General features: G+C 42.2%; 1 protein-coding gene across 4 annotated transcripts in view; it reads left to right on the top strand.

The window, feature by feature from the left end:
- Nucleotides 1–14870, top strand: part of ampd3b (adenosine monophosphate deaminase 3b) — a 58978-nt gene that overhangs the window by 30928 nt on the left and 13180 nt on the right. For all 4 annotated transcript variants that reach the window (XM_072435782.1, XM_072435784.1, XM_072435786.1 and 1 more), the window contains exons 3-9: nt 6017–6203; nt 6285–6450; nt 7536–7755; nt 10982–11111; nt 11204–11398; nt 13378–13509; nt 14814–14870. The exon at nt 14814–14870 is cut by the window's right edge and continues 107 nt beyond it. In XM_072435782.1, coding sequence (XP_072291883.1) covers nt 6017–6203; nt 6285–6450; nt 7536–7755; nt 10982–11111; nt 11204–11398; nt 13378–13509; nt 14814–14870 — 1087 coding nt within the window. The remainder of the gene's footprint in view (nt 1–6016; nt 6204–6284; nt 6451–7535; nt 7756–10981; nt 11112–11203; nt 11399–13377; nt 13510–14813) is intronic.

The following is a 14870-nucleotide window of genomic DNA, read 5'->3' as shown; positions in this document are numbered from 1 at the left end:
ACAAACACTCAGAAAGTGAGACACAAACACACAAAAAGTGAGACACAAACACACAAAAAGTGAGACATAAACACTCAAAAAGTGAGACACAAACACACAAAAAGTGAGACACAAACACTGACAAAAAGTGAGACACAAACATTCAAAAAGTGAAACACAAACACTCAAAAAGTGAGACATGACAAAAAGTGAGACAAAAACACACAAAAAGTGAGACACAAACACTGACAAAAAGTGAGACACAAACACACAAAAAGTGAGACACAAACACACAAAAAGTGAGACACAAACACTCAAAAAGTGAGACACAAACACACAAAAAGTGAGACACAAACACACAAAAAGTGAGACACAAACACTGACGAAAAGTGAGACACAAACACACACAAAGTGAGACATAAACACTCAAAAAGTGAGACACAAACACTCAAAAAGTGAGACACAAACACACAAAAAGTGAGACATGACAAAAAGTGAGACACAAACACTCAAAAAGTGAGACACAAACACTCAAAAAGTGAGACACAAACACAAAAAAGTGAGACACAAACACTGACAAAAAGTGAGACACAAACACACAAAAAAGTGAGACACAAACACTGACAAAAAGTGAGACACAAACACTCAAAAAGTGAGTCACAAACACACAAAAAGTGAGACACAAACACTCAAAAAGTGAGACACAAACACTCAAAAAGTGAGACACAAACACACAAAAAGTGAGACACAAACACTTAAAAAGTGAGACACAAACACTGACAAAAAGTGAGACACAAACACACAAAAAGTGAGACACAAACAAACAAAAAGTGAGACATGACAAAAAGTGAGACACAAACACACAAAAAGTGAGACACAAACACTCAAAAAGTGAGACACAAACACACAAAAAGTGAGACATAAACACTCAAAAAGTGAGACACAAACACTGACAAAAAGTGAGACACAAACACACAAAACGTGAGACACAAACACACAAAAAGTGAGACACAAACACTGACAAAAGGTGAGACACAAACACTCAAAAAGTGAGACACAAACACTGACAAAAAGTGAGACACAAACACTCAAAAAGTGAGACACAAACACACAAAAAGTGAGACACAAACACACAAAAAGTGAGACACAAACACACACAAAGTGAGAAACAACCACACAAAAAGTGAGACACAAACACTGACAAAAGGTGAGACACAAACACTCAAAAAGTGAGACACAAACACTCAAAAAGTGAGACACAAACACACACAAAGTGAGAAACAACCACACAAAAAGTGAGACACAAACACACAAAAAGTGAGACACAAACACTCAAAAAGTGAGACACAAACACTGACAAAAAGTGAGACACAAACAATCAAAAAGTGAGACAAAAACACAAAAAAAGTGAGACACAAACACTCAAAAAGTGAGACACAAACACTCAAAAAGTGAGACACAAACACACAAAAAGTGAGACATAAACACTCAAAAAGTGAGACACAAACACTGACAAAAAGTGAGACACAAACACTCAAAAAGTGAAACACAAACACTGACAAAAAGTGAGACAAAAACACTCAAAAAGTGAGACAAAAACACTCAAAAAGTGAGACACAAACACTCAAAAAGTGAAACACAAACACTGACAAAAAGTGAGACAAAAACACTCAAAAAGTGAGACAAAAACACTCAAAAAGTGAGACATGACAAAAAGTGAGACAAAAACACACAAAAAGTGAGACACAAACACTGACAAAAAGTGAGACACAAACACACAAAAAGTGAGACACAAACACACAAAAAGTGAGACACAAACACTCAAAAAGTGAGACACAAACACACAAAAAGTGAGACACAAACACACAAAAAGTGAGACACAAACACTGACGAAAAGTGAGACACAAACACACACAAAGTGAGACATAAACACTCAAAAAGTGAGACACAAACACTCAAAAAGTGAGACACAAACACACAAAAAGTGAGACATGACAAAAAGTGAGACACAAACACTCAAAAAGTGAGACACAAACACTCAAAAAGTGAGACACAAACACAAAAAAGTGAGACACAAACACTGACAAAAAGTGAGACACAAACACACAAAAAAGTGAGACACAAACACTGACAAAAAGTGAGACACAAACACTCAAAAAGTGAGTCACAAACACACAAAAAGTGAGACACAAACACTCAAAAAGTGAGACACAAACACACAAAAAGTGAGACATGACAAAAAGTGAGACACAAACACTTAAAAAGTGAGACACAAACACTGACAAAAAGTGAGACACAAACACACAAAAAGTGAGACACAAACACTCAAAAAGTGAGACACAAACACTCAAAAAGTGAGACACAAACAAACAAAAAGTGAGACATGACAAAAAGTGAGACACAAACACACAAAAAGTGAGACACAAACACTCAAAAAGTGAGACACAAACACACAAAAAGTGAGACATAAACACTCAAAAAGTGAGACACAAACACTGACAAAAAGTGAGACACAAACACACAAAACGTGAGACACAAACACACAAAAAGTGAGACACAAACACTGACAAAAGGTGAGACACAAACACTCAAAAAGTGAGACACAAACACTGACAAAAAGTGAGACACAAACACTCAAAAAGTGAGACACAAACACACAAAAAGTGAGACACAAACACACAAAAAGTGAGACACAAACACACACAAAGTGAGAAACAACCACACAAAAAGTGAGACACAAACACACAAAAAGTGAGACACAAACACTCAAAAAGTGAGACACAAACACTGACAAAAAGTGAGACACAAACAATCAAAAAGTGAGACAAAAACACAAAAAAAGTGAGACACAAACACTCAAAAAGTGAGACACAAACACTCAGAAAGTGAGACACAAACACACAAAAAGTGAGACACAAACACTCAAAAAGTGAGACACAAACACACAAAAAGTGAGACACAAACACACAAAAAGTGAGACACAAACACTCAAAAAGTGAGACACAAACACTGACAAAAAGTGAGACACAAACACACAAAAAGTGAGACACAAACACACAAAAAGTGAGACACAAACACTGACAAAAGGTGAGACACAAACACACAAAAAGTGAGACACAAACACTGACAAAAAGTGAGACACAAACACACAAAAAGTGAGACACAAACACTGACAAAAAGTGAGACACAAACACTCAAAAAGTGAGACACAAACACTGACAAAAAGTGAGACACAAACACACAAAAAGTGAGACACAAACACACAAAAAGTGAGACACAAACACTCAAAAAGTGAGACACAAACACTGACAAAAAGTGAGACACAAACACTCAAAAAGTGAGACACAAACACTGACAAAAAGTGAGACACAAACACTCAAAAAGTGAGACACAAACACACACAAAGTGAGAAACAACCACACAAAAAGTGAGACACAAACACTGACAAAAGGTGAGACACAAACACTCAAAAAGTGAGACACAAACACACAAAAAGTGAGACACAAACACTGACAAAAAGTGAGACACAAACACTCAAAAAGTGAGACACAAACACACACAAAGTGAGAAACAACCACACAAAAAGTGAGACACAAACACTGACAAAAAGTGAGACACAAACACACAAAAAGTGAGACACAAACACTCAAAAAGTGAGACACAAACACACACAAAGTGAGAAACAACCACACAAAAAGTGAGACACAAACACACAAAAAGTGAGACACAAACACACAAAAAGTGAGACACAAACACTGACAAAAAGTGAGACACAAACAATCAAAAAGTGAGACATAAACACTCAAAAAGTGAGACACAAACACTTTAAAAATGAGACATGACAAAAAGTGAGACACAAACACACAAAAAGTGAGACACAAACACACAAAAAGCGAGACACAAACACTCAAAAAGTGAGACATGACAAAAAGTGAGACAAAAACACTCAAAATGTGAGACAAAAACACACAAAAAGTGAGACACAAACACACAACAAGTGAGACACAAACACTCAAAAAGTGAGACACAAACACACAAAAAGTGAGACACAAACACTGACAAAAAGTGAGACACAAACACACAAAAAGTGAGACACAAACACTCAGAAAGTGAGACACAAACACACAAAAAGTGAGACACAAACACACAAAAAGTGAGACACAAACACTCAAAAAGTGAAACACAAACACACAGAAAGTGAGACACAAACACACAAAAAGTGAGACACAAACACACAAAAAGTGAGACACAAACACTGACAAAAAGTGAGACACAAACACTCAAAAAGTGAAACACAAACACACAAAAAGTGAGACACAAACACACAAAAAGTGAGACACAAACACTCAAAAAGTGAGACACAAACACTGACAAAAAGTGAGACACAAACACTCAAAAAGTGAGACAAAAACACACAAAAAGTGAGACACAAACACACAGAAAGTGAGACACAAACACTCAAAAAGTGAGACATAAACACTCAAAAAGTGAGACATAAACACTCAAAAAGTGAGACGAACAATGACAAAAAGTGAGACATAAACACTCAAAAAGTGAGACACAAACACTGACAAAAAGTGAGACACAAACACTCAAAAAGTGAGACACAAACACTCAAAAAGTGAGACACAAACACACAAAAAGTGAGACACAAACACACAAAAAGTGAGACACAAACACACAAAAAGTGAGACACAAACACTCAAAAAGTGAGACACAAACACTGACAAAAAGTGAGACACAAACACTGACAAAAAGTGAGACATAAACACACAAAAAGTGAGACACAAACACTCAAAAAGTGAGACATAAACACTCAAAAAGTGAGACACAAACACACAAAAAGTGAGACATAAACACTGACAAAAAGTGAGACACAAACACTCAAAAAGTGAGACACAAACACTGACAAAAAGTGAGACACAAACACTCAAAAAGTGAGACACAAACACTGACAAAAAGTGAGACACAAACACTGACAAAAAGTGAGACATAAACACACAAAAAGTGAGACACAAACACTCAAAAAGTGAGACATAAACACTCAAAAAGTGAGACACAAACACTAAAAAAGTGAGACACAAACACTCAAAAAGTGAGACACAAACACTCAAAAAGTGAGACACAAACACTCAAAAAGTGAGACACAAACACTCAAAAAGTGAGACACAAACACACAAAAAGTGAGACACAAACACTCAAAAAGTGAGACACAAACACTCAAAAAGTGAGACACAAACACTCAAAAAGTGAGACACAAACACACAAAAAGTGAGACATAAACACTCAAAAAGTGAGACACAAACACTCAAAAAGTGAAACACAAACACACAAAAAATGAGACATGACAAAAAGTGAGACACAAACACTCAAAAAGTGAGACACAAACACACAAAAAGTGAGACACAAACACTCAAAAAGTGAGACACAAACACACAAAAAGTGAGACACAAACACACAAAAAGTGAGACACAAACACTGACAAAAAGTGAGACACAAACACTCAAAAAGTGAGACACAAACACTCAAAAAGTGAGACACAAACACTGACAAAAAGTGAGACATGACAAAAAGTGAGACACAAACACTCAAAAAGTGAGACACAAACACTCAAAAAGTGAGACACAAACACTGACAAAAAGTGAGACACAAACACTCAAAAAGTGAGACACAAACACTCAAAAAGTGAGACACAAACACTCAAAAAGTGAGACACAAACACACAAAAAGTGAGACACAAACACTCAAAAAGTGAGACACAAACACACAAAAAATGAGACATGACAAAAAGTGAGACACAAACACTGACAAAAAGTGAGACACAAACACACAAAAAGTGAGACACAAACACTGACAAAAAGTGAGACACAAACACTCAAAAAGTGAGACACAAACACACAAAAAGTGAGACACAAACACTGACAAAAAGTGAGACACAAACACTGACAAAAAGTGAGACACAAACACTGACAAAAAGTGAGACACAAACACATGTTTGCTTCTGCCTCATTTGGATGTTTTCATGTGTTTTCTGCAGAAAAAAGTCCCTGATGCTGCGCCGCTCCCAGTCTCTGTCTCTGCAGGTCCCGGACTGGTCTTGTCCAGGTCTGAGTCCGGGTCTGAGTCCGGGTCTGAGTCCGGTCCCGCCCCTGACTCCAGAGCCTCCTGTCGTGATGGTGCCTGAGTTTCAGAGAGTGACCATCAGTGGAGACTACTGCGCCGGGGTCAGTCGCCTTCACCTGGTCCTGAACCCGATCACGGAGCGGCCCCAGAACCTTCTTCTTCTTCTTCTTCTTCTCTTTCAGATCACGGTGGAGGACTACGAGCAGACGGCTCAGAGTCTGCTGACCGCTCTGATGATCCGAGAGAAGTACTCCAGACTGGCCTATCACCGCTTCCCCAGGACCACGGCCCGGTTCCTCAGGGAGTCCCAGGACCGGACCTGGACCCATGACCAAGAGGTCTTACCAGGTACTGACCAGAGTCCAGAGTCCAGACCAGAGTCCAGACCGGAGTCCAGACCGGAGTCCAGACCGGAGTCCAGGGTCCAGACCAGAGTCCAGACCGGAGTCCAGACCGGAGTCCAGGGTCCAGACCAGAGTCCAGACCGGAGTCCAGACCGGAGTCCAGGGTCCAGACCAGAGTCCAGACCGGAGTCCAGACCGGAGTCCAGGGTCCAGACCAGAGTCCAGAGTCCAGACCAGGGACAGACGGAGTCAGTGTTCTGATAAAAAAGAAGAAATATTCAAAATAATAAAATGTATTCGGGGACGATTTAGTGACGAGCTCAAATCTGATATTTCCAGCTCATAATGCGCCTGACATTAGCATTAGCATTAGCATTAGCATGACATAAAGAGAGGTTCAAACGCGGCGTAGAGGCTTTGAGAGAAGTCAAAGAAATGAGGCAAAACTGTTACTGTGCACACTAGCTTTAGCCACGCCCCTCACACACACTAGCTTTAGCCACGCCCCTCACACACACAGTAGCTTTAGCCACGCCCCTCACACACAGTAGCTTTAGCCACGCCCCTCACACACACACTCGCTTTAGCCACGCCCCTCACACAAACAGTAGCTTTAGCCACGCCCCTCACACGCACACTCGCTTTAGCCACGCCCCTCACACACTCACTTTAGCCACGCCCCTCACACACATTAGCTTTAGCCACGCCCCTCACACACACTCGCTTTAGCCACGCCCCTCACACACACTCGCTTTAGCCACGCCCCTCACACACATTAGTTTTAGCCACGCCCCTCACACACACTCGCTTTAGCCGCGCCCCTCACACACTCGCTTTAGCCACGCCCCTCACACACACTCGCTTTAGCCACGCCCCTCACACACACTCGCTTTAGCCACGCCCCTCACACACATTAGTTTTAGCCACGCCCCTCACACACACTCGCTTTAGCCGCGCCCCTCACACACTCGCTTTAGCCACGCCCCTCACACACACTCGCTTTAGCCACGCCCCTCACACACACTCGCTTTAGCCACGCCCCTCACACTTTGAAGATTCTGAAGAGCTGACGGTGTTTGTGGTCCTCAGACATTTGCCCGTGTCCCTCAGAGGGACAGGATCCGTACTCCACAGAGGGAATCCCAGAGGACCTGAACTACGTCCTGCAGATGAAGGACGGGATAATCCAGGTCTATAACCGGACTGAGGACCTGGAGCAGCAGAACCCTCGCAGTCTGCCGTACCCAGACCTCGAGACCTTCGCCATCGACCTGAGCCACGTCCTGGCCATGATCGCAGACGGACCCACGTGAGTCCAGACCCGGTTTAGAGTGTGTGGTGTTGTCTCGTGTGAGAGCGCCCCCTGGAGCAGCCGCAGGCTCCAAAAGTACATTCCAAAGTACGTTCCAAAAGTACATTCCAAAAGTACGTTCCAAAAGTACATTCCAAAAGTACAATCAAAACGTACATTCAAAAGTACATTCAAAAAGTACATTCCAAAAGTACATTCAAAAGTACATTAAAAGTACATTCAAAAGTACATTCAAAAGTACGTTCAAAAGTACATTCCAAAAGTACATTCAAAAGTACATTCCAAAAGTACATTCAAAAGTACATTCAAAAGTACATTCCAAAAGTACATTCCAAAAGTACATTCAAAAGTACATTCCAAAAGTACATTCAAAAGTACATTCCAAAAGTACATTCCAAAAGTACATTCAAAAAGTACGTTCAAAAGTACATTCCAAAAGTACATTCAAAAGTACATTCCAAAAGTACATTCAAAAGTACATTCCAAAAGTACATTCAAAAGTACATTCCAAAAGTACATTCCAAAAGTACATTCAAAAAGTACGTTCAAAAGTACATTCCAAAAGTACATTCAAAAGTACATTCTAAAGTACATTCCAAAAGTACATTCAAAAGTACATTCTAAAGTACATTCCAAAAGTACATTCAAAAGTACATTCCAAACGTACATTCCAAAAATACGTTCAAAAGTACATTCCAAAAGTACGTTTAAAAAGTACATTCAAAATTACGTTCAAAAGTACATTCACAAGTACATTCCAAAAGTACGTTCAAAAAGTACGTTCAAAAGAACATTCTAAAGTACATTCAAAAGTACATTCCAAAAGTACGTTCAAAAGAACATTCTAAAGTACATTCAAAAGTACATTCCAAAAGTACGTTTAAAAAGTACATTCAAAAGGACATTCAAAAGTACATTCAAAAGTACATTCCAAAAGTACGTTTAAAAAGTACATTCAAAAGGACATTCAAAAGTACATTCAAAAGTACGTTCAAAAGTACATTCACAAGTACATTCCAAAAGTACGTTCAAAAAGTACGTTCAAAAGTACGTTCAAAAGTACATTCCAAAAGTATATTCAAAAAGTAAGTTCAAAAGTACATTCAAAAGTACATTCTAAAGTACATTCTAAAGTACATTCTAAAGTACATTAAAAAAGTACATTCAAAAGTACATTCTAAAGTACATTAAAAAAGTACATTCAAAAGTACATTCTAAAGTACATTAAAAAAGTACACTCTAAAGTACAGTCTAAAGTACATTCTAAAGTACATTCTGAAGTACATTAAAAAAGTACACTCTAAAGTACAGTCTAAAGTACATTCTAAAGTACATTCTGAAGTACATTCTAAAGTACACTCTAAAGTACAGTCTAAAGTACATTCTAAAGTACATTCTGAAGTACATTCTAAAGTACATTCTGAAGTACATTCTAAAGTACATTCTGAAGTACATTCTGAAGTACATTCTAAAGTACATTCTGAAGTACATTCTAAAGTACACTCTAAAGTACAGTCTAAAGTACATTCTAAAGTACATTCTGAAGTACATTCTAAAGTACACTCTAAAGTACATTCTAAAGTACATTCTAAAGTACATTCTGAAGTACATTCTAAAGTACATTCTGAAGTACATTCTAAAGTACATTAAAAAAGTACACTCTAAAGTACAGTCTAAAGTACATTCTAAAGTACATTCTGAAGTACATTCTGAAGTACATTCTAAAGTACATTCTGAAGTACATTCTAAAGTACACTCTAAAGTACAGTCTAAAGTACATTCTAAAGTACATTCTGAAGTACATTCTAAAGTACATTCTAAAGTACATTCTAAAGTACATTCTGAAGTACATTCTAAAGTACATTCTGAAGTACATTCTGAAGTACATTCTGAAGTACATTCTGAAGTATCCATGCATTGTGTCCATGGCAGGAGTTCATAGTAGTAAAGTTCAGGGGTAAATGCTGTATCAGAGCGTGGTGAACTTCACTCACATTTGTGATTGACAGGACAGTCCCAGAACACGTGACAGTTGTTCACCTCCTGGTGGCGCTGTTTCTACAGCAGTTGCATTTCCTTGTGAATAATGAGACCTTTGACCTTTGACCTGGAGTTATGAAGAAACAGGACACATTTTCCCGCTCTTCATCTGTCAAAACAACATGAGCTTCTCTTTCCATTTGTGTTTAATGAGTCTCAGGTCAGTTCTATTTGTACAAAACTTTTGGTCATAAAGTTTTACCAGTTTAAGTTTGTAACATGTTTGTTTAGTTTAGTTCTGATCAGCTCCTTCCATGTGGTAAGAACAGATTTGAGCCAGAGATTCTTCACTTCCTCCTCATGACTCAAGCGTCTGTCATCTGCAGTAAGAACTGTACAGGAACCTCAGGCACTACATGACTCTCAGTATAAGACCTGTACAGGAACCTCAGGCACCACATGACTCTCAGTATAAGACCTGTACAGGAACCCCTGGCACCACATGACTCTCAGTATAAGACCTGTACAGGAACCCCTGGCACCACATGACTCTCAGTATAAGACCTGTACAGGAACCTCAGGCACCACATGACTCTCAGTATAAGACCTGTACAGGAACCTCAGGCACCACATGACTCTCAGTATAAGAACTGTACAGGAACCTCAGGCACCACATGACTCTCAGTATAAGACCTGTACAGGAACCTCAGGCACCACATGACTCTCAGTATAAGACCTGTACAGGAACCTCAGGCACCACATGACTCTCAGTATAAGAACTGTACAGGAACCTCAGGCACCACATGACTCTCAGTATAAGACCTGTACAGGAACCCCCGGCACCACATGACTCTCAGTATAAGACCTGTACAGGAACCCCTGGCACCACATGACTCTCAGTATAAGACCTGTACAGGAACCTCAGGCACCACATGACTCTCAGTATAAGACCTGTACAGGAACCTCAGGCACCACATGACTCTCAGTATAAGAACTGTACAGGAACCTCAGGCACCACATGACTCTCAGTATAAGACCTGTACAGGAACCCCCGGCACCACATGACTCTCAGTATAAGACCTGTACAGGAACCCCCGGCACCACATGACTCTCAGTATAAGACCATTGAGCTTCATATGGTTCAGACCTGTTTCACTGCTGATTTAGTCCTGTTTTAGTTTCTGTTTAGGCCCTGGTTACGTCTTGGTTCAGTCCAGGTTCAGACCGTGTTTTTCTCTCGTAGTAAAACCTACTGCCACAGACGTTTGAACTTCTTGGAGTCAAAGTTCTACCTCCACGAGATGTTGAATGAAATGGCAGAACTGAAGGAGCTCAAATGTGTGGCGCACAGAGACTTCTACAACGTCAGAAAGGTAAGGACCAAATGAGGGATTAGTCCTGGTTTGGACCTGGTTTAGACCCATCACAAAGCAGCGGTTTCAGATCTGCTCCTGGTTCTTCTCAGGTGGACACTCACATCCATGCCGCCGCCTGCATGAACCAGAAGCACCTTCTGAAGTTCATTAAGATGTCGTCCCAAACGGAGGCGGATCGTGAGGTTCTGGAGCGGAATGGCAAGACTCTGACTCTGGGACAGGTCTTCGAAAAACTGGGCATGGACCCGTACGACCTGACCGTGGACTCTCTGGACGTGCACGCCGTGAGTGTGACCTGAGTGTGGACCTGAGTCTGGACCCGAGTCTGGACCTGAGTGTGACCTGAGTGTGACCTGAGTGTGGACCTGAGTCTGGACCCGAGTCTGGACCTGAGTGTGACCTGAGTGTGGACCTGAGTGTGGACCTGAGTCTGGACCCGAGTCTGGACCTGAGTGTGACCTGAGTGTGACCTGAGTGTGGACCTGAGTCTGGACCCGAGTCTGGACCTGAGTGTGACCTGAGTGTGACCTGAGTGTGGACCTGAGTCTGGACCCGAGTCTGGACCTGAGTGTGACCTGAGTCTGGACCTGAGTGTGGACCTGAGTCTGGACCTGAGTCTGGACCTGAGTGTGACCTGAGTGTGACCTGAGTGTGGACTTGAGTCTGGACCTGAGTGTGACCTGAGTCTGGACCTGAGTGTGGACCTGAGTGTGGACCTGAGTCTGGACCTGAGTGTGGACCTGAGTCTGGACCCGAGTCTGGACCTGAGTGTGACCTGAGTGTGACCTGAGTGTGGACCTGAGTCTGGACCCGAGTCTGGACCTGAGTGTGACCTGAGTCTGGACCTGAGTGTGGACCTGAGTCTGGACCCGAGTCTGGACCTGAGTGTGACCTGAGTGTGACCTGAGTGTGGACCTGAGTCTGGACCCGAGTCTGGACCTGAGTGTGACCTGAGTGTGACCTGAGTGTGGACCTGAGTCTGGACCCGAGTCTGGACCTGAGTGTGACCTGAGTCTGGACCTGAGTGTGGACCTGAGTCTGGACCTGAGTCTGGACCTGAGTGTGACCTGAGTGTGACCTGAGCTTGGACCTGAGTCTGGACCTGAGTGTGACCTGAGTCTGGACCTGAGTGTGGACCTGAGTGTGGACCTGAGTCTGGACCTGAGTGTGGACCTGAGTCTGGACCCGAGTCTGGACCTGAGTGTGACCTGAGTGTGACCTGAGTGTGGACCTGAGTCTGGACCCGAGTCTGGACCTGAGTGTGACCTGAGTGTGACCTGAGTGTGGACCTGAGTCTGGACCCGAGTCTGGACCTGAGTGTGACCTGAGTCTGGACCTGAGTGTGGACCTGAGTCTGGACCTGAGTCTGGACCTGAGTGTGACCTGAGTGTGACCTGAGTGTGGACCTGAGTCTGGACCTGAGTGTGACCTGAGTCTGGACCTGAGTGTGGACCTGAGTCTGGACCTGAGTGTGGACCTGAGTCTGGACCCGAGTCTGGACCTGAGTGTGACCTGAGTGTGACCTGAGTGTGGACCTGAGTCTGGACCCGAGTCTGGACCTGAGTGTGACCTGAGTCTGGACCTGAGTGTGACCTGAGTCTGGACCTGAGTGTGACCTGAGTCTGGACCTGAGTGTGACCTGAGTCTGGACCTGAGTGTGGACCTGAGTCTGGACCTGAGTGTGACCTGAGTGTGGACCTGAGTCTGGACCCGAGTCTGGACCTGAGTGTGACCTGAGTCTGGACCTGAGTGTGACCTGAGTCTGGACCTGAGTGTGACCTGAGTCTGGACCTGAGTGTGACCTGAGTCTGGACCTGAGTGTGACCTGAGTGTGGACCTGAGTCTGGACCTGAGTGTGACCTGAGTCTGGACCTTAGTGTGACCTGAGTCTGGACCTGAGTGTGGACCTGAGTCTGGACCTGAGTGTGACCTGAGTCTGGACCTGAGTCTGGACCTGAGTCTGGACCCGAGTCTGGACCCGAGTCTGGACCCGAGTCTGGACCCGAGTCTGGACCTGAGTGTGGACCTGAGTCTGGACCTGAGTGTGACCTGAGTCTGGACCTGAGTGTGACCTGAGTCTGGACCCGAGTCTGGACCCGAGTCTGGACCTGACACATTTCATCAGTGCTGAGTTCCTCATTCCCCCTGGTTTAGTTTGGTTTAGTTCTATTTTATCCCTGGTTTAGTCCTAGTTTAGTCCTACTTAGACCTGGTTAGGTCCTGGTCCTGACTGGGTTCTGACCCGGTTCTTCTCTGGTTCTAGGGCCGGCAGACGTTCCATCGCTTTGATAAGTTTAACTCTAAATACAATCCTGTCGGAGCCTCAGAACTCAGAGAAATCTACCTCAAAACGGACAATTACATCAACGGAGAATACTTCGCCCGACTCGTCAAGGTGAGACCATGAGCCACAGACACTGAGCCGCATGTTTATGATGTCATATCCTGTTCACCCGCATGTTTATGATGTCATATCCTGTTCACCCGCATGTTCATGATGTCATATCCTGTTCACCCGCAGGTTTATGATGTCATATCCTGTTCACCCGCATGTTCATGATGTCATATCCTGTTCACCCGCAGGTTTATGATGTCATATCCTGTTCACCCGCATGTTTATGATGTCATATCCTGTTCACCCGCAGGTTTATGATGTCATATCCTGTTCACCCGCATGTTTATGATGTCATATCCTGTTCACCCGCATGTTTATGATGTCATATCCTGTTCACCCGCAGGTTTATGATGTCATATCCTGTTCACCCGCATGTTTATGATGTCATATCCTGTTCACCCGCATGTTTATGATGTCATATCCTGTTCTCCCGCATGTTTATGATGTCATATCCTGTTCACCCGAATGTTTATGATGTCATATCCTGTTCACCCGCAGGTTTATGATGTCATATCCTGTTCACCCGCATGTTTATGATGTCATATCCTGTTCACCCGCATGTTTATGATGTCATATCCTGTTCACCCGCATGTTTATAAGATAAGATAAGATATTCCTTTATTGTCCCACATGGGGAAATTTCATTGTTGCAACGCAGGTAGATACAGAGGTAGATCCAGAAGAACAGATCACTTATAGGAAGTCTGAAAAACACTTTCAGTAGAAGATCTCCTATAGATAAATAAAAACTCCCATAGACAAATAAATAAATAAATACATAAATACCATTGCATGTGATCACGATCACATGAATATGTGTCACGACAGCACATAGATTGCACATTATGATGTTATATCCTGTTCACCCGCATGTTTATGATGTCATATCCTGTTACGGTTCAGACTTCAGACTTCGGGAACAGTTTGTTTACCAGGTCTTGGCAGAACTGTGTTGTTACACGAGCTGAACTTCCTGTTTATCTTTGTGGTACTTCCTGTTTTACTGCCAACTTCCTGTTTCTCTTCACATTTCTAATCTTCATCCTTCCTTTCTCTTTTGGGATATTTTTTTTACAGACAGTAAAAACTACAGTCAAAAAGTGCCAAACTAAGAGACGTACTCCAAAACACATATTCAATAAAAATAGAATAAACTAATTGTGATTTTCATCAATAAAACACTTTATTCATGAATATTATCTGAATATATTATTTACACTTTATTTGGTTAAATGTGTTTAAAAAGTCTATGTTCAGTATAAATAACTGGAAGTGTAATACAGTGTAATGTCTGCTGTGTCCAGGAGGTGGCGTCAGAGATGGAGGAGAGTAAGTATCAACACGCCGAGCCGCGTCTGTCC

Source organism: Eucyclogobius newberryi, unplaced genomic scaffold, assembly GCF_026437365.1.
Source record: "Eucyclogobius newberryi isolate DKJ021-1_F unplaced genomic scaffold, fEucNew1.0.hap1 SCAF_7, whole genome shotgun sequence".
Lineage (NCBI taxonomy): Eukaryota > Metazoa > Chordata > Actinopteri > Gobiiformes > Gobiidae > Eucyclogobius > Eucyclogobius newberryi.
Note: the sequence above shows the minus strand (reverse complement) of the source record. Positions and strands in the feature narration are given on the sequence as shown.